General features: G+C 44.9%; 1 protein-coding gene and 1 long non-coding RNA gene across 8 annotated transcripts in view; one reads left to right on the forward strand and one right to left on the reverse strand.

Annotated features, from left to right (window-relative positions):
- LOC147031601 (receptor tyrosine-protein kinase erbB-4-like) overlaps positions 1-27,395 on the reverse strand; it is a 219,296-nt gene that overhangs the window by 61,117 nt on the left and 130,784 nt on the right. For all 3 annotated transcript variants that reach the window (XM_085865871.1, XM_085865887.1, XM_085865878.1), the window contains 2 exons: positions 25,412-25,502; positions 25,088-25,281 (listed from right to left, as the gene is read on the reverse strand). In XM_085865871.1, the coding sequence (XP_085721997.1) occupies positions 25,088-25,281; positions 25,412-25,502 (285 nt within the window). The remainder of the gene's footprint in view (positions 1-25,087; positions 25,282-25,411; positions 25,503-27,395) is intronic.
- LOC147031602 (uncharacterized) overlaps positions 1-27,395 on the forward strand; it is a 77,329-nt gene that overhangs the window by 5,426 nt on the left and 44,508 nt on the right. The window lies entirely within an intron of this gene.

Raw genomic sequence — 27,395 nt, forward strand, 5'->3', positions numbered from 1 at the left:
TTTTTTCAGCACTTGAAAAAGGCCTGAATTTATTAATGACTCGAGCAAGCAGAGACTCATTGCAAATTGAATAGCACTACTGAAACAGGCCATGCAGAAAAAAAATCATAATTGAAAACTTCGGCTCAAAGGAGGAGCCATATAAGCAGGTAACAGTTTCAGTGTTGCAGCCTTTCAAGTCTTTTTAACAGCCATTCAAATGCTCAATGGCAAACCGTTTCTCCTCGCTTTAGACGATGTCCCTCTTTTGCTGGGCTACTGTCATTTAAACCAACTGAGATAAAGTAAAGACGTCTCCAGGTAGTCGCACTCCACGGTTGCCATAATGCTCTGCAACATTGCTATTCATTATAAACTTTGATCATTAACAGCTCAAGGATGGGCCCTTGTATGGCATCAGTTTCTCCCAGGAAGTCCTGGTTTACTACATAGCCTTCATGGAGGGGTTTACAGGGAAACTACGCTCAAAAAACAGAAGAAAATAAACCAGAAAATAAGTCTCTTTTTAACATGTTTAATAAATAAATAAATAAATAACAAAAATTAGAAGTAAAGTTTGTTTTTTTACCTTCGCATTCTGCGAAAGGTTATGTTTTGGTCGGCGTGTATTTATTTATTTATTTATTTATTTGTAATCTTGTGATTCGTATAACTCAAAAAGTATTAAGCCGAATTGCATGAAATTTGGTGGGATGATAGGTTATTAGCCAGGAAGCATTCGATTAGATTTTGGGATCGTTTGGGTCAAAGCTCAAGGTCAAGGTCACGAAAAGGTCAAAATCGTCTTTTTACGATAACACGGTCAATTTTTATTCAATTTGCATGCAACTAACGCCAAAATGTTCAGAATTCAATGCCTCATCTTGTGATATGCAATATGACACAATGACGCCCATACTCTTGTTACCGGTTAGGGGTCAAAGGTCAGGGGGGTCACGACCTTGAAAAATATGCAGTTTTTGTCATAACGCGGTCAATTCTTGTCCGCTTTACATGAACCCAGCACCAAAATGTTCAGAATTTAATGCCCAATCTTGTGACACAATGACGTCAGAACACATTTCACCGGTTGGGGTAAAATGTCGGGGGTGGGGGGTCACGCCCTTGAAAAATATGTGGTTTTCGGCATAACTCAGTCAATTCTTATTCGATTTGCATGAAACCAGCATCAAACGAGATTACCTTCTCTTGTTGAAACGTTGTATTCACCGAGCTTGCGAGTGAAGGCTCGCCAAAACGACGTGAGTTGATTGTTGTTTAGTCCGTAGCCCCCGAAAGTCGGGGGGGGGGTCATGACATTATAGATATGTGGTTTGTGTCATAAATCCATTCATATGAAACCAGTTCCCCACACTCATACCAAGAACAAAAAAAGTAGTGGCGGCGAAGGTATGCGCTCTATGAGTGCCCGTTCTAGTTTTGTCATGTTTTTAAACAATAAATAACGTGCTTTTTAAAAGCCAATCATGAAACTCACAAATGTGGCTGTTTCCGCATTAATTACTAGGAAAGCTATTCAGTTGCATGAGCCACCTTACCACATTTTTATTAACGTCATGTGATCATGCAAATTGAAAATGTAATAATTATCATATATATTTAGTTTTGTTTATCAGTTTAAAAAAAATTGCCTTTAGTTTCCCTTTTAAATAAAAATGCTGGACGTTCGTGGTACAGTTATTAAGGAATTCTCCAGAAGCATTATTTTTTTTTTAAATCATCATGTGTACATTGTTCGAGTACCTTTGAAACCTCAAGTGTGAAAATGGTAACTGTCCAGAAGACATCATCCAGGACAGCAACGAGTGGAGTAAAATTTAAAACAATGGCAAACATCGAGCAGGATATAAAACTGTACACAAAATTTGAACCACTTAAAACATATATTTAGCTGTAACATTGGTTCACATTTCTGAGGAATAGGGAGTGCAACACAGGAAAGAGGGGAAGACAAAAGCTGCTGAGAAGTGGTTAGATTAAAGAAAGCTACATGTTTCTGATGTATCCTTAGGTAAGGTAAGGTGTCGACAAAAGTTGGAGGTAACCCAAAGGTGTTTCTTTTACTGTCTTCTTCAACTTGGGATTGGGAGTCCACAAGTGCTATACCCAGATCAGCTGTTATTGATCTCCCACCCCCAGCAAGCTGCTACACATTTTGCCCATCTCAAAAAGATAACAGGCTGAGTCGACCTGGCTGGTGTTATTTTGGCATGGCTGGGGTATTGAACTTGGTACATGAAGATCCTAAGCCAACCACTTTAATCAGTAAGTCACCACCACACTTCCGATGACTGTCTCCTATAGGGAGCACAGAACCAATATTTTCATACAACTGGGCATGAAGCAAGAGAAAGGGGACAGGTGGTGAAAGTTAAACTGGCAATTCTTCACCTCACCAGTATAAGAAACACTGGAGAACTGGCAGTGATTCTGGAAAATCCTGCTATATACCTATCCATCATGACCAGGAGGTTCTCGCATGAAAGTAAAGATAATGGCAAAAGATTAAACCTTGCGAAATAAGACTACTTCAAAAAGTTTCATTGAAGTCTTCATACCTGCCATAAGGAAGATCAAAATTGCATTACTGCGATGTGGAGAAATCTCAAGGAGAACTCCAACTCCAAAGAACAATTCTATTAACACAAGCTGCTGTTCAACATCAAAACTAGCCAAATGAACACTTTATAGTAGCTATTCATTGTCAAATCTGTTGTAACAAGCCACACACATGTGATGTGGAAAAAATATATACAGACGATAAATGTGCCAAGCTTCATGGGAGATGGCCCAACATAAAAATGTAAGAAAAAAGTTGAGAGAATAATTGGTGCAGTGGTAGTCGAGTGCTGTGGACACTTAACTGGCATCCAACTCAGAGTTATAGGAGTTCCAATTGCCTAAAAGCAGTGGTATTATTTTTTGGGGTATACATAGTCGATATAGCTCGTACACTAAACTTGCGAAATAGCAAGTACACTGAACGCATCAGAATGTAACAGGACAAAAGAAACAGCGGAGAGCGAGAGAGTCAGAAACACCAACAGCAAAGTTGAAGCCAAAGATAGAGGGAGGCTTGGACAAGCAATGGGTATGGGGAGAATGGGGGCAGAGAAGGATGCATGGGGTGGACAAGAAGGATGGAGAAGGAAACTGTATTGGAAATTTGGAAGGAGGAGGGATTGGAGTGGGGTGGGTGTGTAGAAATGGGAGGGGGGTGGGATTTTAATGAGGGTGGGAAAAGGTCATGGTTTTGGATTGGGGACAATCTGAGATGGAGGTGAACAGCTGTCTTGAAGACCTGGAGGGAAGAACGAGATTGAAGAGGACGTGGAAGTTGGTTCCACAAGTGGGAAAAATAGGAACAAATGAGTGCAGGTGAGTAGTGATCCTGGATTTACATAGTTTCACCAGAAGGGGTTGATGGTGGACTGTGTGTGCCCTGCATTTACGTGGGGGAGACAAAGCACAAAAAGAGCAGAGGGTACGAGACCAGAAAGGAGGCAGTGGAAGACAGAAAGACCACCGAGCCATCTGCGATGGTGAAGTAATATGCTCGTAGACTCAGCTTCATTGCTGGAGATTCCAAGAATGTTGAAGGCCTTGGTTTCCACAGCATCATGCTGAGCAAGATGTGAGGGAGGAGAGCCCACACAGAGCGAAGAGCAGTACTTCATCAAGCTGCATATAAAGGCCTTGTAGGTGGATAGGCATTGAGGTGTGCCAAGGAAATATTTTGTATGATGGAGGATGCCCAGTCGGCGGCTGACTTTTGAGGCCAACTTTGAAATGTGGTTTACCTAAGAAAGGTAATGGCTGATAGTGAGACCCAGGAGTTTAATGAGGATTGTTAGGAAAGTAGATAGGGGATTTGACAGATGGTCCTTTCGGAGTGAGATAGTGAGATTTGTCAGGATTGAAAGACATCCCAAGTATTTTACCAGCTTGTGAGTTTTTTTTCAAGATCTGAAGAGAGGGAAGAGGCTGCAGTCTGCCTGTCTGAAGGATGAGGGATGTCATGGCAGAGGGTGGAGTCATCAGCAAATAGATAAAGTAAATTTCCCATAGAGCCAGAGAGATCATTTATGAAGATTTGGAATAGAACTGGGCTCAGAACACTGCCTTGGGGAACTCCAACCTTGACAGGGAGAGTAGATGAAGGGATTCCATTGAGAGCCACAAGATGGCTATGAGAGCAGAGTAAATGAGCAAGCCATGTGTGGAGTTGGTCTTGTATGCCATAAGCAGAGAGTATGGAGAGTAAAGCAGGATGCCCGACTGTATCAAAAGCACGAGATATGTCCAGAGAGAATGGCCCTGATCTCATGTCTGACATTGATGGCCTCCATCCATTGTTGGGTGAGTAAAGGCAGCACGTTCAAGGTGGAGTGACCTAGTCTGAAACCAAATTGGTGATGTGAGATGAGGTTGTTGGATAAAAGGAAGGATCTCATATAAACTGCTATGATGGATTCCATGACCTTGCTGATGATTGGAAGTAAGCCAACTGGCATGTAGTTAAGTGGATCTATTTTTGCACCTTTTTGCAGTGATGTAATGCAGTGGTCTTGGCTGATTTCCAAGGAGATGGAAGATGACCTAATGCATATAACAGGATGAAAAGGGCAGACAGAGGATGTGCAAGAGTAACAGAGTAGGCTTCTAAGACATCTGAGCTGATGCTATCCGGTCCAGTCGCAGAGTCAGAGCCGAGAGTTGAAAGAACCTTCTCCACCTCAGGTGGAAAAGACAGAGTCCAGGAGCAGTTGGGCATGACAGGGAAGGATGGAGTACCAAGAGTGAGGGATTGGGGACACAATATTTGGATGCAAACACAGAATTGAAGCATTCAGCATTCTCACGAGAAGATTTGGCTGTGGTGCCATTTCAAGAGAGGGAAGGGAAGGAAGGGGAGCATACATCAAGAGACATACTGAACAAGGTGACACCAGGTTTTAGAGGAGGGAGGCAAGTTTGAAAGTTCATTCTTGAGGGTGAGCAGATGTTGTCTTTTTGGCCCTCCTAAGAGTGGACATACACTTGTTGTGGACTTTTTCGAATACACTGTGATTGCCTTCAGTCGGATTAGTCTTCCAGGAAGAGAAAACAAGTTGGTTAAGAGCAACCGCCTCACCACAGGATTCGGTGTATCATGCTTGGGAAGAAGGGTAGGACAATTGAAGATGAAATGCTATAAATCTGTGCATGAGAGAGAAAGCAGTCTTTTTTTTTTTTGAAGAATTGCCAAGTTGATTTAACATCAGGGGCAGTAGATATGGGAGACCAATCCTGAAGAGAGATGGCTGCTTGCAGTCCTTGCCAATATGCTTGAGTGAAATGCCACAATCACCAGCATTGAAGCAGCTTTCTGAGAATAGTCAGAGAAATACACTTTCTTTATTCTCATCATTATGACCTCATATCATGAGATAAGGAGGAAAATCTTATGAGAGGTTTGTTTATGATGGTTGGATTTGGCAAGTGAGTTATACTCAGGAGAATTATCATATTGCTATTGAATTCATCGTTCAGAAATTACCATCAAAAAAGTGCTTTAAGTCATGCATCGTAACAAAATAAATAAAGAACAGCATGTGTTTTGGACAAACTTTAGCTCTGATATGAGCCTTGACATTATATATATATATATATATATATATATATATATATATATATATATATATATATATATATATGTATGTATGTATAGTTGTCAATGTTCTTGTGGGTTGATGCAAATTGGATTACAAATTCTCTGAAAGGATCATGGGGACCTTTATTCCATTCCTCACGCTAGAAAAAAAAGATTTGAAATGCTTCCTGTGAATGAGAGTCAGACTAAATTGATGGGATGTAAAGGTCAGCATTTCAAGCAGCCAAGCATATCGTCATTTCCTTCAGCACCAAGCGCTCTCGGTCGTGATTTTCGCTCGTCGCTTCGTTGAATGTTATTCCACTTATTTTTAGACAAGCTATCTGTGTTAAAACTTTTGGTGGTGCTCATTATTTCTGCTGAAAATTTAAAGTGCTCAGTGGTTTTGGTTCTATTTACAATGGCTTGGAAATACAATAAAACAGGAATTTGGGCTCATGGTCTTAATATTATTAATTCTTAAATTAAAGCCCACCCTCCTTTTTCCTGATAATTTGAGCACAACTTATGTACTCATGGAAACTTGAGATTGGAATTTGAATGCAGCTCACAAGAGGCACTAATCACAACATCCTCGAACCAAAAAATAAATATGGAACAGCCTGGATGGACATAATTATCTTGTTCTCCATCTACTATACCTTGGCTTATTCTGAACTTATTGCTGTTAATATATGGTATATGTAAATATCAGTATCCATTCCAATCCAATGGGATCATACTCTGTACAGAGCATCAGTGCTGCCAGTGCTCTCCTCAGCTATTGGGCATAATCCTGGACAGGTCACCACTCCAACACAGCGTACTCAAACGGCTCAATCATCCCAGCAAGCTGGTACTCATTTTGCCAACCTCAGAAGGATGACAGGCTGAGTCAACCGCACCTGGTATTCATTCAACAGCTGAGCAGGATTTGAACTAGGATCTCAAGCTAGGATCTCAAGCCCACCACCCTAACCATTAAGCCAACACCAGGCATAATATCAGTGTATAAGCATCAAAATGGCCATCATTTCTATCATATTATTATCATTAATTATATTAATTACGTGTGATCTTATTAAAAAAATTACATGTAATCGCACGACCTATGTGCGATCGTGTTCCAAGCATGCAACACGTTCTTCTGACACGTATCTTTACTTGGGCTGTGTATCAGCAACTGACAGCTGCCTCAATTGCTCCCGAAAATAAAATAAAAAAATAACCCAGCTTACATGCAAGAAGCGAAAACATACCTACTGCTTACAATTCAAAACACCTCACTGCACTGGAAAACGTGGGGACAGGAATACTGTCCTGTAAATGGTAGAGACTTGTAATACCCTCCCCCACCTGGAATGGCACAACATGATACACATTTACAGAGATAATTTCCATTCCCCTCTCTTCCCCACCCCTCCAAGACCACTGCAAAGACAAAAGCACCCCAATGCACTGATTGGGATCATGGTGATACTATGTAGCAAGTCTGGATGTAATCAGCCCAGAACTGTAGGAGGAATAGCGTGACACACACACACACACACACACGCACGCACGCACGCACGCACGCACGCACGCACGCACGCACGCACGCACGCACGCACGCACACACACACACACACACACAAACACTGGTCCGAGAATTACAGTGAGGATTTCCTTTGTTCTTGCTGCCAGTAAAAGTTTATCTACATGGAAGATACAAGCATCATTCAGTTTGCTCAGTTATATTGTTTGTTTCAAGTTCCATGCTGTCGGTAACACGTCTATAATCAGCCTATTTTTGTTTATGACAGAAGTGTAGGCTCATGGACAGGCTAAATGACAGAAGACAGCAGATTGACTGTCAAAGGTTCAAAGGGGAACAAGCAGACAAATAAATGCAGATATTTGAGCTGTTGAGAAGTAAAATGGGATATCCGACCTGACACCAGTTCTAAGAAGAAGGTGTTTTAAGTTGTGGTTCCCATTTAGAATCTCATTCAACTCCCATTGAACAAAGATCAGCATTAATATCAAAAACAGTGTTTTGAAAACTTCATTTAACACCAAAGGTTAGAACTTGTCTTGAATGATTACTTCACTAAATTTGGCTCTGGATGTGGAACAGACCAGTTTACTTCTCAGGTGTTCATTTGTCTCCAGTGATGTATTGGATAGGAAATTAAATTATGTAGAATATTCTTGGCTGATTTTCAAAAATATTATTTTGACTTTATTCAAGTATACATCATTTTCAATACTCTATTCAAGCCTTGCATGTAGAATTGAACCAGACGTGCACGACGGCTCGCTCTCTCTTGCTGCGTAGCTTGTCTATTGAGGTCCTCATCACAGAGTGAGACACGTTCAGGCTTCACATCAGAGAAACAAATGAAAGCTTCACATTCAAAGGTGTCAATATGGCAGTCTGAACACGTCACCAAGGCTGGAACTTTAAAGAAAACACTCAATGAAATCCCAAATGGCCACTGGCAGGTTTCCTAGCACCCCTACCCCTTATATCCCATGGTCTTGGCTTTTCTTCATGTGCCAGACTCTTGTCTCCTACAAACCGTAGGAATAAATTAATCTGGAACAATAGGAGGCACTGTCCCTTTTCCCAACAAAGGGTATCCATTATTTCAAATGTCTATCTGGGTTGTTATTCTTCAACGATTACTACTTTTGTTGGTGCTGTGTTGTCTTTTTCCTGGTAAGGTTGAACTTAAAATCGAAAATTGTGGCATCCCTGTTTTTGGTATATTCTTTGTTTCCATTTTGAGATAAATATGGACAGTGCCGTTTAATAAAGGGAGAAAATTCTCCATGAACAGTCGTATGAATAGCACCAGGCAAAAAAAGTATGCATGCCATTGTCACATGGATTTGCAAAACATTGCATCAAGACAGGTCAACACCAGTACAGTTTCAGACGTGTCCTCATCAGCAAGACAAAGCTTCAATGGTCCAAAATGCAGGGTTTTCCACCAAGCTGCACTTCCAGTAAGGAAAGTCACGACCGATTGCGTTTGGCGCTGAATTAAATTAAGATATGCTCAGCTGCTTGAAAGGCTGACCTTTACATCCCACCAATTCAGTCTGACTCACATTCGCAGGAAGCATTTAAAATCGTGTTTATAGCAGGAACAATGGAATAAAAGTTTTCCATGATCATTTCAGAAAAATGCTGTAGAATGGAACAAACAGGTAAAGTGAATCAGGGATGCCTCACTTTTATAACTCGACACGTCATCAGTGAGATAATATCGGATTAAGAAAACAATGGAGAGAAGAATCAATGACAGATAGCATCTATCACACTGAATTCACAAATCTTAAGAAAGATCCTCTCGAAAAATTGCAAAAAATATGCAAGTCTGCATTCTGTGCATCGATCCTGAACATCGGCGTTTGCCTTCAGCCTTCAATGGCAAATCAAAGTAATCATAATCAGACACAGAACAGCATTTCTTTATTATGCACACCACAATAAATTGCTTTATTATAGCACTGTTCGGCCACAGTTTTACAGTTGTGAATGTATATCTTCCCAGCTGTATATTCCTACCATTCATAAATTCCGAATGGCAGTTCAGCCCAAGCAGACAATTTTAAGCATTAACACTGTACTGATTAGCTCAATATAATAAGGATGAAACATGTCTGCAGCTATGCTATTTTCTCTGCTTGTAGCATTTTGAAGCATTGCCTGTTCGGCTTGATTCATGCTGTGAGATGCTCCCAAGGGGTGGCAGTATAGCACAACATGATGGTGACATCAGGCTGTTAGGGTTAGGGTTGGAGCTGTAAATTGTTGCTGTAAATTGGAGAGCTGACTATAATCATCTTCATTCCCAACCGCAAAACTGTGTCCTCCTAATGGTACGACATCGTAGGAATAGACAATGCGTTAATGTGGCAGACGACGCTTGTTGGTCGCAAATTGTGCGGCAATGGCTGTAATCGGACACAAGTTATACTGGAGACAGACTTGGAAAGGCACCACCAGGACTTTGAGGAAGGAGTTTGGTTTAAATTTCATCCTTGAGGTTGGCCATATGTTGTTTTCGAGCTCTTCTGAGAGGGAACACACACTTGTTTAGGGCTCTGTGAAATGAGCATATTTTGTCTGATGTGTCTTCGATGAACGAAGGCAAGTTGTTTGAAGACAATTGATTGCCTCACCACATGATTCATTTGCTTCCGGTTCTGGGTTTGCATCAATGGCATGTTCTCTCATGGATCTCTGCCGACTTTCTCAAAGTAAAGTTTCCGGTTGTTATATGTGACGTTTTAACTGTTTATTTCCTCACCGACATGTTACTGTGTGTTCCAAGCTCAGTTTTGTTTCAAAAAATCGTGCTATTTTGTGAGTTTTCATCGACCTTGTCTTAACAGATTCCTTGAGGCCTACCCATCCTTCCCCTCAAGGTGTACAATCGTTTTTATTTGTATTCTCTCCCTATTACCTTCAATTCCTATTTTCCCCACTTTCGCAATTCCCCCCATCCCTCCCAACTAAACACTGTTTCTTGTCTTAAATTTAAGTGAAAAAAAGCAACAAAAAAACTACCATACCCACGAGTCCTGATCCTCCTCCTCATTCCTATTCTTCTTCTTCTTCTTCTCCCCCTTCTGCCAGCATCAGTGTGACCACTCCTTGGCTTTTTTCACAAGATCTTGGCTATTCGTTGTTCACCTTGGCGTCTTGGTTTTCTAAAGTTATTCTTGGCGCATACATTTTCTATTATCATCGCTTTTCCAAAACCTTGTGAATTCTTGGCTTTTTTCATTGGCTCACCTTGGCATTTATGAAAATTAGGAGTGGTCACACTGGCCAGCACACCATCTTTCTTCCACTTGAGCTGACCCTCTCTTACCATTACCTTCACGATTTCTTCCGACAACTTTCTATTCCCGAATCTTACCGAATCTTCAAAAAATCCATCAAAAAATAATAACTTTCCTTGTATCCTTTCGATCTATCTACCTCCTGTAACCACGTGTCTCTCTCCCCTCTTCCTGGTACTTTTTATCGACCCATCAGCTTCACTCTGCATTTACAGTTCCAAATTCACCATAGACCTCTACGATTTTACTTCAACCTTCCCTCTTCCAAATCTTACGCAATCTTTATTTAAAATAAATACATAAACAAATTCACTTTTGATAATACATGTCACAGAGCCACGTGCTTCTCCTGAAACCACGTGATCTGTTTCCACCCAATGCGATTACCGATCCAAATTCACCATTCATCTCACGATTTTTTCTACAACCTTTCCATCACCTAATCTGATGAAAACTCTCTCCAAAAAAAAAAAATAATGAAAAAGTTCTCTTAAAATAATTCATCTTCTTCTTACACACGTGTGGTATTCATTACAGGATCATAATGCATGACTCTTTTTCTATTTCAAACAGGGATGACCTTTCTCAATTCGACCTTTCCCTCATACTTTGCCGAAAAAAATCCAACCATTGCAGCGTTTCTTCTCTCCATTCTCTTAATTCGTCTTTATTGTATCCATCAAGAAATGTCCTTAATCGCATTTCTGACCGAAATGTTAGAAAAACCCCAGTTTGCTATTAATGCTCGCTTTCCATCAACCATTCTTTTTTTCCAACTTCAGTGCCAACAATCCCCTCTCACCCCTCCCTCTCAAAGCAACAATCACACTCTTCTCCCTCAGAGCTTCCCTCTCACCTATCTCAAAAACTGGCCCCTCACCTTTCTCTCTCAACTCTCCACACTCACCCTTCTCCCACCATTTACCACCCTCACTCACCCTTCTCAAAGTTGCCCTGCCTCACATCCACAAAGCTGCCTCCCTCCCCTGCCCTCTCACCTCCATCTCATCATAAACCTCCTCAAATCCTCAACTGTCTTCTGCCCCCTCTCTTGCACCACCCTCTCCCCCAGCACTACAGAGCCTTTTCTCCCCCTCATGCAGTCCCCTCCCCTAGCTATTCTGCTATCCCCCACACTATTTCAACAACTCTCCTTACCCCCGACCCCTCCCTTGTCCTCCCCTCCCCTCTCCTCCCATCCCCCTCCCCTCCCATCCCGTGCACCCAAAGCCTCCTCCCCTCCCTCTTCATTAACAGTGTGGAACTCAAATATCTGGGGCTTTCTCTCAAACATTACAGATCATTCCATACAGGTTGTCACTGACAAACCAGACAATCTGCCGAAGAGAAACTTTCCTCCCTCAAGACGTCCCTGACACCCAAGTATCTCTCCCTGGTTCCTCCCTCCTCCAACATGACAAACCTGAGCCTCGTCCTGGTGGAGGAGTTGCTCTCTTCATCAAAGGCTCTATTCCTCACGCTCCATGCACTGCCCTCACTCCCCCACACCCCCAGGAATACCTCTGGCTTCGGCTTCCCCTCCATTCCCACCTCAAGTTTACATGTGTACTGTACCGTCTACCAAACAGTGATGACTCCATTCACACCTCACGATCCAGAAACATGGACCAACTTCTATCCTCTCATCCAAACTCTCTCTTCCTCATATGTGGCGACTTCAATTATCATCATACCAGTTGGCTGGGTGTGGGTACCTCTCTCACCTGTTATGGCGTTCAGCAAAAGATTTCTGCGACTCATTGGAACTGACTCAAGCGATCAATTTCCCGACCCGGATCTCAACCAATGGTACTCCATCTCTTCTGGATCTGATATTGACAAATTTCCATGAAAATATCTGCTGTTCTTCCTCAGCTCCAATTGATTCTTCTGACCACGTCTTTGTCAAAGTGGACATCTCTCTGGCTATTATCAGAGAATCACCTCACCGCCGTCGAGTCTGGCGTTTCACTCAAGCCGACTGGCAGAGTCTCCAAGCAGCCATCAAACTTAAAGACTGGTCTCCTATCGCTACTTTCTCTGACATCAACTCATCCTGGGAATTCTTTCAAAGAAACTTGCTCTCCCTCGTACACAGATTTATCCCCTCTCGTCTTCAGTTGTCCTACCCTTCCTCCCACCCTTGGTTCACTGAAGCTTGTGCTGAGGCAGTTGTCCTGAAACAACTTGACTTTGCCTCATGGAAAGCAAACCCAACTGAGGGTAATCTCAGTTCCTTCCATAAAGCTCAGAACAAGCGTGTGTCTACCCTCAGGAGAGCCAGAAAACAACATCTTTCTAAGCTCAAGTCTGAACTCTCAAACCTCTCTCCCTCCTGCAAATCCTGGTGGCATCCAATCAAATCTGTTTCTGGTGTATGTTCCCCCTCCATCCCTTACCTCAAATGACCGCACTGTTGATAACACACGTGAAAAGGCTGACTGCCTAAACTCGGAGTTTGCCTCAAAATCTTGTGTCCAAAACCCATCTCCTTTTGTACCCATCTTACCCATCTCAACTGTCCCTCGACAATGTGTCCTTTTCCTCTGACAAAGTGGAAAGGTTGCTGTCAAACCTCGACTCAGATTCTGCAACCAGTCCAGATGGCATCAGCCTACGTTACCTAAAAACCTACTCCTCTGCTCTTGCTCACTCTCTCTTTGTTCTCTTCACGCTCTCATTTGCTCAAGGTCTTCTGCCATCAACTTACAAATCAGGAAACATCACTGCCCTGCACAAAAAAGGTGCTAAACCAGATCCTTGCAACTACAGAGCAATCAGCCTTCTCCCAATCATCAGCAAGGTTATGGAATCCATCATCGCTTCAGACATTAAATCCTTCCTCTTCTCCAATGGCTTGATTTCCGATCGTCAATTTGGTTTCAGACCAGGTCACTCCACCATGGATATGCTGCTTCTGCTCTCCCAACAATGGATGGAGGTCCTCAATGCCAGACAGGAAATCCGAGCCGTATCCCTGGACATATCACGTGCTTTTGACACAGTCTGGCACCCTGCCCTGCTCACCAAACTCTCTTCATATTGTATCCAAGGATATCGCCACTCATGGCTCGCAGACTTCCTCTCCTGTCACAGTCGAGGTGTGGCCCTAAATGGAGTTCTTTCATCCCCTTTTCCTGTCCAGGCTGGAGTTCCTCAAGGTAGCGTTCTGGGCCCTGTTCTTTTTCTGGTTTTCATCAATGATCAATCCGACTCTGGAAAATCCTCTTTATCTCTTTGCTGATGACTCCACCCTCTGCCGTACCATCTGTCATCCCTCAGACCAGCAAGCAGCAGCTTCTCTGCTTTCTGCAGATCTTGGTAAAATCACAAACTGGTCCAACACGTGGAAAATGTCTTTCAATCCTGACAAATCTCACACTCTCACGATGTCTCTCCGAAAGGACCGTTTGGCAAACCCCCCCATCCACTTTCTCAACAATCCTCTGGAAGAAGTCCTTTCTTTCAAGCTTCTGCATCTCACCATCTGCCATGATATTTCCTGGGAAACCCACATTTCCAACCTGGCCACCAAAGCCAGTCACCGACTGGGAAACCTCCGTCATGCAAAGTCCTTCCTCGGCCAACCTGAGCTCCTGACGACATACAAAGCTTTCGTCCGCAGCCTGATGGAGTACTGCTCTCACCTCTCAGCTGGTGCTCCTGCCTCTCACCTTTCTCGGCTTCACGCTGTGGAAACCAAGGCATTTCAGATCATTGGTATCTCCTACGATGAGGCTGAGTCTTTGGGCCTCACTCTCTCACCGCAGGCAGGTTGGTGGTCTTTATGTCTTCTACCGTCTCCTCTCCGGTCTTGCCCCCCCCCTCTGTCTGCGATTTGTCCCCACCATATTTCTGCAGGGCGCTCAATGTCCACCAGCAACCCCCTTCTGGTAAAACTCCCATAATCATGAACCACTGCTCACCTTCACTCTTTTTTCCCACCTTTGGAATAAACTCCCTCACTCTTGTCAATCCCATTCTTCCCTCTACGCCTTCAAAACAGCTGTTCACCACCACCTCTTATCATCCCCCATCCAAATCCTCGATCTTTTCTACACCCGTTAATCCACCCCAAACCCACCTCCTTCAAATTCCCTGCTTTCCTTCCTGAAAGTCCCTGTAATGTCCATCTTGTATACCCCGTGTTCCCCGCCTTCTCCCTCTCGCTTACAAAGATCTCCTAATGTCTCTGTTCCCCACTGTTTTGTCCTTCCCACTCTCGCCCCTCTTGTCTCATACCCCCCTTGATGTGCCTTGTGTGTTAGCTCTCAGACGAGCCTCGACAAGGTTTACAAAAAATAAAAAAGGAGGGGTAAGATAACTGCAGATGAGATGAAATTAATCTGTGCGTGAAAGAGAGCAGGCTTTTGTGGAAGAATTCCGAGGCGACATTAATATCAGGTGTGACAGAGATAGAAGACGAGTCCTGAAGTGAGAGCGCAGCATGGAGTCCCTCCCTTTCGACCTGTTTGAACTGCCTTACTCTCCGGTACTGAGGCAGCTCTCTGACAATAGCTAGAGGTCAGGTCAGGTATGGGAGCATGCGCCAGAACTGCACGTCGCTGCGTCCACTTTCCGCCGGTACTCCAGGGGCCTCCGTCTGGCCATCCCCCAGGCAGATGCCAGGCCCATCCCCATCTCCTTGAGATGATGGTCAACCTGTTGCAACCATGAGGCACGTGGTCAACCCACTGGCCTCCTCCACTCATGAGACTCCCTCGCTGAGAGAATCTGGTGAGCAGGATCAGAGTCAGGAAAACGAGCCACATGTCCATACAGCCGCAACTGACGCTCACGGACTATGCAGGTAACAAATCTCATCCGAGTCTCTCTCAGCAACCGCTCGTTGGACACAAAATCCGACCAGCGATAGCCAAGGATTCTCCGAAGAGACCTGGTACCAAAGGAATTAAGTCTCCGTCTCAGATCCTTGGTCAGAGTCCAAGTCTCGCACCCATAGAGCAAGACTGGAAGTACCAAGGACCTGAAGACTCGGACTTTCGTCCTCCCGCACAGGTACCGGCAGCGCCACACCCCATGATCCAGTGAATCCATGACTCCCCAGGCCCGACCCAGACGTCTATTGACCTCTGACTCGCAGCCAGCAGAGACATGAATATCACTGCCAAGGTAAGTGAATCTCTCCACGACCTCAACATCCTCACCACAAACAGACACAGACAGGACAGCAGCATCCAAGATGTCACCGAAAGCCTGGATCTTAGTTTTGACCCAAGAAACCCGTAATCCCAACGGCTCCGACTCCTCGTTCAGAACCTCGAGGGCCCCCAAGAGGATGTCTAAAGTCTCTCCGCAAAGATGACTGCATCATCTGCAAAGTCAAGGTCCGAGATCTTGACATTCCCAAATGACGCACCGCAGCTTGATCTCTCAGACATCCTCCCTAAAATCCAGTCCATACAAGTGCTGAAAAGTGTGGGGGCAAGAACACATCCCTGACGAACTCCAGTAAGAACTGGAAATGAGTCAGATGGTACCACAACACTTCACAGCACTCTCAGTACCAGAGTAGAGTTCAGACATCAGATCGATCAGTTTTGGTGGCACCCCACGAAGACCAAGAATCCTCCAGAGGACATCCCGATTCACTGAATCGAACGCTTTACAGAGATCAACATAGGCTGCAAGCAGCCCCTGCCGAAACTCTCGTCTGCGTTCGGTGAGGACACGAAGTGCAAGGATACGGTCAATCGTTGACTTCTTTGGTGTAAAGCCTGACTGCTCTGGACGCTGGTGCTCAAGCAGATGGTGGCGAACCCTATCGAGAATTATCCGAGCAAAGACCTTGCCCGGCACTGAGAGCAGCGTCACCCCTCGGTAGTTGTTGCAGTCTTGGCGATCACCCTTCCCTTTCCAGAGAGGGACAACAAGGCCCCTCTTCCAGTCAGTTGGGATGATGCCTGTGTTCCAGGCAGAGCACAAAACTGCATGCAACGACACGAGTGCAGCATTTCCACCAGCCTTGAGAAGTTCGGCATGGATGCCACAGATCCCTGGAGCTTTGCCCCGTTTCAACTGGTTCACCGCAGCCCGTGTTTCCACAAGCGTAGGTGGACCACAGTTGATTCGAGGGTCAGCAACAGGGATTGTAACACCCTTGACGTCCAACTCGACAGTTGGGGGATCAGCCTGGTACAACCGCTCAAAGTAACCGGCCCAGCGGGCCTTCACTTCAGACTCCTCTGTCAAGAGCCTACCACTCTCTGCTCGAACTGTAGTGCTCCGAGGGATGGGCTTGGATGAACGTAATGCGCGAATTCCCCTGTAAGCGGGACGAGAATCACCTGTCCACAGGTGATGCTCCACCCCCTCACAGATTCCTCGCACATAGGCCTCCTTGTCCACCCTCAGTGCACGTACAGTTTTACGCCTCAGCTCCCTGAACAGCTCAGCTCTGCCATTCAGCCTGGCCCTGCGACTCTGGTCAATGGTATCCAGTGTCCCTTGAGAGACAAAATTCTTCTTTGCCCTGCGGTGAGCTCCAAGGCATCCACCGGCAACATCAAGGACGGTGGTCTTGAAGGCGCTCCACAACTCTTCAGGACCCCCTAAAGCACCCAGACCCCCCAAGTGTCCACTCAGCCTGTTCGCAAACTCCTCAGCTACTCTCTCATCCCTGAGCTTGGCAACATCCAGCCTCGGCTGGGATGGTACCATTCTCCAGGATTTAAGGTGCAGCTTTAGAGTTGCTACAACAAGCCTGTGGTCAGTATTGAGGAACTGAGCACTCCGGTAGACCCTGCAGTTCTGGATCATCCTCCAACGACCATCAATGAGGACATGGTCAATCTCCTTTGCCACACCGCCAGCGTTGGAATACCAAGTCCAGCGATGAGCTTGTGGGCGCTGAAACCATGAACCAGCCACCCTAAGTCCATGACTTCTTGCAAAGTCAAGGAACTTAGTGCTATTCTAGTTCATAGTTCCTGACCCATGGGGACCAACACACACCTTATAACCGTCCCTATCAGTTCCAGTCGATGCATTGAAATCCCCCAAGACTAGAAGTCTATCTCGTCTGGGGCACTGATCAACCACAGACTCGAGTGTGGCGTAGAATGTGTCCTTCACGGTGAGATCACTCGCCTCAGTCGGAGCATAAACAGAGACCAGGGAAATGACACCTAAGGAGTGACGAATCCTTAATCTCATAATACGCTCGTTGACCGGTGTTACCTCAATTATCATTGGGGTCAGCTTATTGGACACAGCTACAGCAACTCCTTGGGCATGGTAACCATCAGAGCGACCAGACCAATAGTAGGTGTAGCCACCCACCATTATCTCGCCGCAATCCGGTCTCCGAACCTCAGAGAGAGCTGCAATCCCGATGTCCAAACGCTTGAGCTCAGATGATAACAGAGACAGGTGATCATCCTCTCTTAGGGATAGGACATTCCAGGCACCCACCCGAAGGGACCGCCTCAGGTTAACCCAAGGAGACCGCCGTCTGGTGGACGACACCTCAGCACCACTCCGACACACTCTCCCGCAATCTGACCCAGGGATGTTACCCCGTGGTTTCCCTCCTATCAAAGATTGGGGGTCCCGAAGGCTTTGCCCCAATCCCATCATCCGGTGAGCTGCCCTGCGAAGGGAAGCTGCACAGGAGGTACTCCCACGGAGTGGGTTTTCAGATTTTTTTGCGTTTTTGCGTTTTGCGGAATGAAGGGTTTTACGGTGGCCGGAGTGCAAATCCTGCCACCAACCTCCTAATAAGAAGTGACCCAACTGCAGGAGGACGTCCGCAGACACAGTTGGGCACTAGATATGGATGGCCGTTGGCTCACAAGGAGCTCCTCCGCCCTTTGACAGGTTTTGTTTTTAATCCTGCTAGGTGTCCATATCCAAACACCCTACTCACCAGAAAACCTGGTGGGGGAGACGGTTTAGTCGCCGACAACCCGACCATGGAACAGGTTAGTACAGGTTTACATGGTACCTGTAGCAGGTCACAGATCGAACCTGACCTGACAAGAAAGCTAGAGAGATGCCCATGATCCATGACCTGACCTGTTTCCCAGTACCCCCAGCATGTCAGAAAAATTTCGTGGAGATTGGCCAAGTCTTTCTTGATTCTATAAGGTTTAGACATTCGATGCAGAGAATTGCCAAATTTTAGTGTGATGTGATCATTCAACTCAAACCCCAGTCTTTAAATTTTGACAGAGACCAATCAACTTTAAGTTTTAAAACATTCCCATTTCTTGGCTTATTCTGAAGGGTATAAAACCACTACAAATGTATTTTACAGTGGAACTATGGCTTCTTCTTCTCCTGAATAAAAAGAAGTATATGCCTCGGTGTGTTTGCAACAAAAGCAAATAAATACATTAGCCTTTTGTGAAGATGTGCAATTGGTATACTTGTACTCCATGCCATATGATGTTCAGGATCCTCCATAATAGCTTTGGAGTAATAACAAGCTCAAATGAGCTAAGATCCTCGTCATCTTAATGATGACGTCATAAAAACGAATATGACGTCATTGTGATGTATCAGGTTTGTGATAAATTATATCTGTGCTAATGCCCGGCTTGATTCCCGCAAACAAAATTCAAACAGCTTGCCTCGTTTTGGATATAATGGTATAGGCGATTTCCATTAGCGGCGATATTATGACGTCAACTTTTTTTTTCTCGGAAGAATTTCCAAAATCGGAGATGGTTACTGCTTGCGCGTGGGATTTCTGCATATACATGGCAAGTTTCACGAATATCCGATGAAAACTCTGGGTTGTGAAACAAAAAGTCAAAAAATAGGAATGATGTCCTAAAAATTGATATGACGTCATAGTGATGTATCATATGTACGGTCATTCATCTCTGCTAATGCCCTGTTCGATTCCCGCAAACAGAATTCAAAAAGCTTGCCTAGTTTCGGAGATCATTTTTAGGCGATTTCCATTAGTGGAGATATTTTGACGTTATAACTTTTTTTTCTCGGAGGATTTTTAAAAATCGTAGATCGTTACTGCCTGCGCAGGGTATTTTTACTTATATATCCCAAGTTTCAGGAAGTTTCGATGAAAACTGTAGGCTGTGAAACAAAAAAGTCCACAAGAAGAAGATGAAGAACAACTATGTAAGACTTGGAGATCCTCCACGAGGATCGAAAAAAAATTGACATTTCCGTCAATCTCAATTCAATACTGCATATGTTCAATTAAGAAGAATACAAAAGATGAATGGTCCGAAGAAAGAATCCATTTTTTTAACATATACAGTCGAGGCTTGTGGGAGAGCAAGTACACTGAACAGATGAGGACACAACAAACAAAAACAGGACACAAAACACAATTGCATGGGGTGGACAAGATGGATGCAGAAGGAAACACCAAGGAGGGAAAACAACAAGTGTCTGGATTCCAAGTGTATTCCAAGTGTTTGACCAGCTTGTGATTTTTTTCAAGGTCTGAAGAGGGAAGAGGCTTGCAGCCTGCCTGTCTGGAGGATGAGGGAAATCACGGCAGTGGGTGTATTCATCAGCAAATAGATAAAGAGGATTTTCCAGAGAGTCAGAGAGATCACTGATTAAGACCAGGAATAGGACTAGGCTCAGAACAATGCCTTGGGGCATTCCAGCCTCGACAGGGAGAGGAGATGAAAGGATTCTGTTGAGTTCCGCGCATTGGCTACAAGAGTGGAGGAAGTCAGTAAGCCATGTGTGGAGTTGGCCTTGGATGGCATCAGCAGAGAGTTTGGACAAGAGTAAGGCAGGATGCCAGACTACATCAAAAGCATGAGATATGTCCAGAGGGATCGTCCTGATTTCACGTCTGACACTTGAGGCCCTCCACCAATTTTTGGGTGAGTAGAAGCAGCATGTCCAAGGTAGAGTGACCTGGTCTGAAAAAAAATTGGTCATAGGAGTCCAGTAGCATACCATCCAGTCCAGTAGCAGAGTCAGAGTCAAGGGTTGAAAGAACCTTCTCCATCTTCTCAGGTGCAAAAGACACAGAGTCCATTTGCAGTTGGGTATGACAGGGAAGGATGGGTACCGAGGGTGAGGTGGACACACACTTGTTGCGGACCTTCTGGAATGCACCGAGATTGCAATCGGTCAGATTTGCTTTCCAGGAAGAGAAGGCAAGTTGTGTCAGAGCATCTGCCTCACCACAGGATTCAGTGTACCATGGACGAGAAGAAGGGTAGGATAGCTGTGATGAGATGAGATGAATCTGTGCATTAGAGAGAGCAGGTTTCTGTGGAAGATATCCCAGTCGAAGTTAATATCAGGGACAGTAGATATGGGAGATGATTCCTGAAGAGAGATGGCTGCCTGCAGTCCCTGCCAATCTGCCTGACTGAACTGCCAGACTCACTGGTATTGCGGCAGCTCTTTGTGAAGAAGCAGGGAGTTGTTGATTTTCACAAGAATATGATCAGATGAACCAATTGGAGCAGCGAAAGAGTATTAGACGTTTGCGAGAAAGTTTGTCATCAGCAAGTCCAGGAGGGAGGATTTGCCATTGGGAGAAATCACAGTTTGAGTTGGAAAGTTCAAAGATTGAGTTAGTTCCAAGGAATTAGTTAATGGTCAGATTGAGTCAGTTTATTGTCAGATCAGGCCAGGCCAGATCAGATCTGTGACTAGCTCCAGGTATCATGTAATCCTCTACTCACATGTTTCATGGTTGGGTTGTCGGTGATTAATCCTTCTTCCCCACCAGGTTTCAGGGTGAGGAGGGTGTATGGATATGGACACTCAGCAGGATTAAAAAGAAAACCTGTCAAAGGGTGGAAGATCTCCTTGTGAGCCAACAGCCATCCATATTGAGTACCCAACTGTGTCTGTGGACGTCCTCCAGCAGTTGGTGACTTTTTTAGGAGGTTGGTGGCAGGATTTGCACTCCAGCCACCGGAAAACCCTTCACTCTGCAAAACATAAGAAAACTGGAAAGAAAATTGAAAAACCACTCCGTGGGAGTACCTCATGTGCAATTGCTTTCCAGCGGGCAGCTCACGGGATGATGGGATTGGGGCAAATCCTTCGGGACCACCACTCTTTGATGATAGGAGGAAAACCATGGGGTAACCTTCCCAGATTAGATTGTGGTAGTGTGTGTCGGGGTAGTGCTGAGGTGTCGTACACCAGAAGGCGGTCTCCTTGGGTTAACCTGAGGCGATCCCTTCAGGTGGGTGCCTGGAATGTCCTATCCCAAAGAGAGGATGATCACCTGTTTCTGTTATCATTTGAGCTCAAGCGTTTGAACATTGGTATTGCAGCTCTCTCTGAGGTTCAGAAACTGGATAGTGGTGAGATCATGCCGGATGGTGACACCGACTACTGGTCTGGTCGCTGTGATGGTTACGATGCCCAAGGGGTTGCTGTAGCTGTGTCCAAGAAGCTTATTCCAATGGTAATTGAGGTAACACCGGTCAACGAGCATTTTATGAGATGAAGGATTCATCACTCCTTGGGTGTCGTTTCTCTGGTCTCTGTTTATGCTCCGACTGAGGAGAGTGATCTAAATGTGAAGGATGCATTCTACGCGACGCTCCAGTCATGGTTGATCAGTGCCCCAGGCAAGATACTCTTCTAGTCTTGGGGGTTTTCAATGCATCGAATGGAACTGATAGGGATCGTTATAAGACAAGTGTTGGTCCCCATGGGTCTGGAACTGTGACCCAGAATAGCACTAAGTTCCTTGACTGCAAGAAGTCATGGACTAAGGGTGGTTGGTTCATGGTCTCAGTGCCCGCATGCTCATCGCTGGGCTTGGTATTCCAAAGCTGGCAGAGTGGCAAAGGAAATTGACCATGTGCTCGTTGATGTCACTGGATGATGATCCAGAACTGCAGGGTCTACCGGAGTGCTCAGTTCCTCAATACTGACCACCGGCTTGTTGTAGCAACTTTGAAGTTGAAGCTTAAATCGAGGAGAACCGTATCATCTTAGCCTAGACTGGATGTTGGCAAGCCCAAGGATGAGAGGGCAGCTGAGGAGTTTGAAAACAGGTTGAGTGGGGATTTGTGGGGTCTGAGTGCTTTGGGGAATCCTGAAGAGTTGTGGAGTGCCTTCAAGACAACCGTCCTTGATGTTGCCGGTGGATGTCTTGGAACTCACCATAGAGCGAAGAAGAATTTTGTCCCTCAAGGAACACTGGATACCATTGACCAGAGTCACAGGGCCAGACTTAATGACAGAGCTGAGCTATTCAGGGAGTTGAGGTGTAAAACAGTACGTGCACTGAGGGTGGACAAGGAGGCCTATGTGCGAGGAATCTGCGAGGGCGTAGAGCATTACCTGCAGTCAAGTGATTCTCATCCTGCTTACAGGGGAATTCACACATTGCGTTCCTTCAAGCTCATCCCTCAGTGCAATGCAGTTGGAGCGGAGGGTGGAGGGCTCTTGACAGAGGAGTGAAGTGAAAGCATGCTGCGCCGGTTACTTTGAGCAGCTGTACCAGGCTGATCCACCAGCTGGTGAGTTGGATGACAGGAGTGTTACTATCCTGATTGCTGACCCTCTAATCAACTGTGATTCACCTTCATTTGTGGAAACACAGGATATGGTGAACCGGTTGAAATGGGGTGAAGCTCTTGGGATCTGTGGCATCCATGCTGACCTTCTCAATGCTGGTGGAAATGCTGCACTCGTGTCACTGCATGCAGTTCTGTGCTCTGCCTAGAACACAGGCATCATCCCAACTGACTGGAAGAGGGGCCTGGTTGTCCACCTCTGGAAATGGAAGGGTGATCGCCAGGACTGCAAAAACTACCAAGGGGTGACGCTGCTCTCAGTGTTGGACAAGGTCTTTGCTCACATAATTCTTGATCAAGTTCATCACCAGCGTCCAGAGCAGTCAGGCTTTACACCAAAGAGGTCAACCATTGACAGTATCCTTGTTCTTCGGGTCCTCACCGAACACAGACGAGAGTTTCAGCAAGGGCTGCTTGCAGCCTATGTTGATCTATGCAATGCGTTTGATGCAGTGAACCGGGATACCCTCTGGGGGATTCTTTGTCTTCGTGGGGTGCCACAAAAACGGATCAATCTGATGTCTGAACTATACTCCGGTACTGAGAGTGCTGTGAGATGTGGTGATACCACCTCTGACTTATTTCCTGTTGTTCCTGGAGTTCGTCAGGGGTTTTTAATGGCCCTCACACTTTTCAGTGCTGGTATGGACTGGATTCTGTGGAGGATGTCGGAGAGATCAAGCTGCGGTGCGTCATTTGAGAATGTCAAGATATCTGACCTTGATTTCTCAGATGATGCAGACATTTTTGTGGAGACCCTGGAGACCCTTTTTTGGGGCCTCGAGGTGCTAAATGAGGAGTGGGAGCCACTGGGATTATGGGTTTCCTGGGTCAAAGCTGAGATCCAGGCTTTCAATGACATTTTGGATGCTGCTTTCTTGTCTGTAGCTGTTTTTGGTGATGATGTTGAGGTTACAGATATATTCACTTATGTTGGCAGTGATATTTATGTCTCTGCTGGCTGTGGGCCAGAGGTCAGTAGATGTCTGGGTCGGGCCTGTGGAGTCATGGATTCACTGGATCATGGGGTGTGTCGCTGCCGGTACCTGTGCAGGAGGATGAAAGTCTGAGTCTTCAGGTCCTTGGTGCTTCCAGTCTTGCTCTACAGATGTGAGACTTGGACTCTGATCAGGGATCTGAGACTTAATTCCTTTGGTACCAGGTCTCTTCGGAGAATCCTTGGCTATCGCTGGTCGGATTTTGTGTCAATCGAGCAGTTGCTGCGAGAGACTCAAATGAGATTTGTTACCTTCATCGTCCATGAGCATCAGCTGCGGCTGTATGGACATGTGTCTCATTTTCCTGATGCTGATCCTGCTCATCAGATTCACTTAGCGAGGGAGCCTCATGAGTGGAGGAGGCCAATGGGCCGACCATGTTCCTCATGGTTGCAGAAGGTTGATCAGCATCTCAAGGAGATTGGCGTGGGCCAGGCAGATCATTGTTGGTGAGAGAGGTACTAACACTCAATGAAGTTGCATTCTGATAATTGAAATTGCCACATATGAGGAAGAGAGAGTTAGGATGAGTGGTTAAAAGTTTGTCTGCATTGTCTGAGAGAAAGAGATGTAGATGGAGTCGTCACTGTTGGCAGGATGGTACAACACAGACAAACATGAGGCAGGAAAGGTGGGAGTCTACATGTATCTTTAGCCTCTTCTGATAATTAGCATTGTGGATGGCTTCACTTATGAACTGGAATGGTGGATTCGAACAGGATAAAACCTTAATCAAAATGAATAATCAATCCATGGAGTAATCTCCATCGTCCGTGGGAGAGATTACCACCACAGAGACACAAAATCAAGTGGGTGTGGACAAAATATCCTCTTCTCTGAAGGTCAGAGTCAGCAAGGCTGAGTTTAAATTGATAATCCAATGGCAAAAGGGTATTTATCCCAATATTCTCCTCCTCTCAAAATGTCCAAAACTTAAAATCCTTAATATTGCTCTATTCTGCTGGATGAAAGCACATCTGGGATGTGATGTCAATGGCCTTACCACATACTATTGTATCACGGCAATGAAAAAGAAAAGAGACATGCACTTATAACTGAACAGGTTTAAACATACAAACAAAACACAAAGATGGGTTTGTTTAGCTTACCACAGGTTTTGTTTGGTGGATCACTGAAAACCTTCTGCTGTGGAGATCTCAGGATTCTGGTCCAGTTTACAGTGGTCTGGTAGCACAAATTTGGGTTTCTTTTGATGTAGACACTACCCTCACTGATCTCCTGCAATGACTGCAGCTTGAACGCTTTCAGATGTCCAATGTTCGAGATCAGAAAGGAATAATCGCTGTAAAAAAAAAAGAAAAAAGAAGAAAAAAAACACAGAAAAAGAGAGATGCCATAAATATCATAAAAACTCGAGAATTGCAGTACTGTGCTGGTGATAATAGTTACAAGACACGAACGTCCAATCTCACTTGCGATTGTCTCGCCCTCGAATGGTCATCACATTTTCCAAAACTCTGAGGTCAGTCATGTTCTGTGGCCAGGCCTCGATGTTAAGAAAACCTGCACAAAGCACGTGGTGAGATGCCATTCATTAACTTGACAAGCAATTCCATGCAGCTTGCACTTGTAAAAATTCCATTGGTTAGTGAGGCTTTCCTGAAGATTTGTTGTGCAGTTGGGTGTTTAGTGAAGCAATGAAAAGCGACTGATATCCATAAAAGAAACAGGCAATTAATCAATAACTAATCAAAGTGATTTGCAAAAAAGGATAAAGTTTGATTTGGAGGAGTTCTCTGAATTTCATCCTGGAAAGCGAGGCTTTTTATACACATCTGTGATGTTGTCTGGAAGCCTGATAAAAATGAGTGCAAGATTTTCCTGCATGATCTTGTTCAATTATACACTCAAAGGACATATAAGAAGACTACCACTGTCCTTTAAACACGATACATGTAACACCTTCATGCCAGGGTGGCAGAGTAACTTACAAAAAGGAATCTGTGACGAATTACATTGAATTAATACATAATAATCACTTATGCAATCCATAACAGCAATCCAAGAGAATAATGCAAATGTTTCTATCAATGTAATTGCAATCCAATCTATATTTTGCACCTGACCATTGCATAAAATAGAGAGCCCACCAACTTGCCGCCTGTGGAAGAGAGACAGTCTTTGTCATCCAGATGCTGCCTTGAGATACCAAGGCATTAACTGATGACCCTTAAGGAAGAATTGAGGTGCACATCTACCTTCTCAGTGTGGTGGCTCTTCCCCAGGCAGTCACAAAGTATTCTGCAGGTGTGTGCATCAGTGCAAGTTTTGAAGTGTGAAAAGTGGTGAAATCGGTTCCCCAGTCATTGCCAGCTGTGGATAAGGTTAATTCTAGAAACTGTTTTTTTCTGTTACTTTCTCTGCATGCTGCCTGAAGGTCAGGGACCAGTCCATTTGCATAACAAGGTAGGTAGGAGCATGCATGAAGGGAAGCTGGGTGTTATTTAGCTTGACTTCTAGCTGCCTATCTGTGTTACTGTTTTTCCGTTGGAAAACAGAGCAGACTGACTTCTGAAGGTTGAGATGTAGATATAATTGCTGGTAGTAGCAGTTCATAGAAGCAACATATTGGCTGAGTGTAACCTCGACTTCCTCAAAAGATCTGCTCAGATGCAAGATTGCAATGTCGTCGGGGTCGGCAAGTTTGGTACCTGTTGTCTCATGGAGGTCTGATGTATACATGTTGGACAGCAGGGGTGCAAAGACTGAGTCTTGTGGAATTCCATTCTGGAGACTGTGGGTTTTGCTGGTTTGTCTGTTAAGGTTGACTGTGAAGCAGTGGTTGAAGATGAAGACTTGGATAAAGTGGACTAGGTGGCGGTCTTGTAGTATCTCATGCAGCTTCAGCAGCAGGCCACGGTTCCAGACTGTATCATGTGCTGAGACAATCAAAGAAGACAGCCCCACATTTTTAGTTTGATTCAAAGAGAGTCTCAGTGATGTCAGTTGCAGCTAGAACCACAGCTCTGTGGAGCCCAGGAATGCCTTAACTCTATATAGAATACACAGGTGACAACTAGCTTTTGATGTCACGTTAGAGATAGTATCCTCTCACAAAAGGTTAGGGTATATAGGGTGGCCGAGGAGTTCCATTTGCTGCACCTCTTCCAGTGGCTCTCCAGAGAAGTGGGTTGGACAATTTAATTGCTCATTTTTGTGGAGAGACACTGTATTAGTTTGATACTTGGTGTTGACAATTGCACTCCTAGTAGCTGCCCAGCGGCTGATCTCACCCAGGTAGGATGATAGGGATTCAGCAGTGGCCAGCCTTTCACAAGTGTGATGTTTTGTTTTAAGCATTAATGCTGTCACGATGAGCTCTAATAATGGCAAAACATGTCTGCAGCTATCCTCTTTGGTGTAGTCATCGGCAAAATTGTAAAGTAGGTTTTTAAG

Source organism: Eptatretus burgeri, chromosome 2 (assembly GCF_056783735.1).
Source record: "Eptatretus burgeri isolate ZD-2024b chromosome 2, Ebu_testis_v1, whole genome shotgun sequence".
In the NCBI taxonomy this organism is placed as follows: domain Eukaryota; kingdom Metazoa; phylum Chordata; class Myxini; order Myxiniformes; family Myxinidae; genus Eptatretus; species Eptatretus burgeri.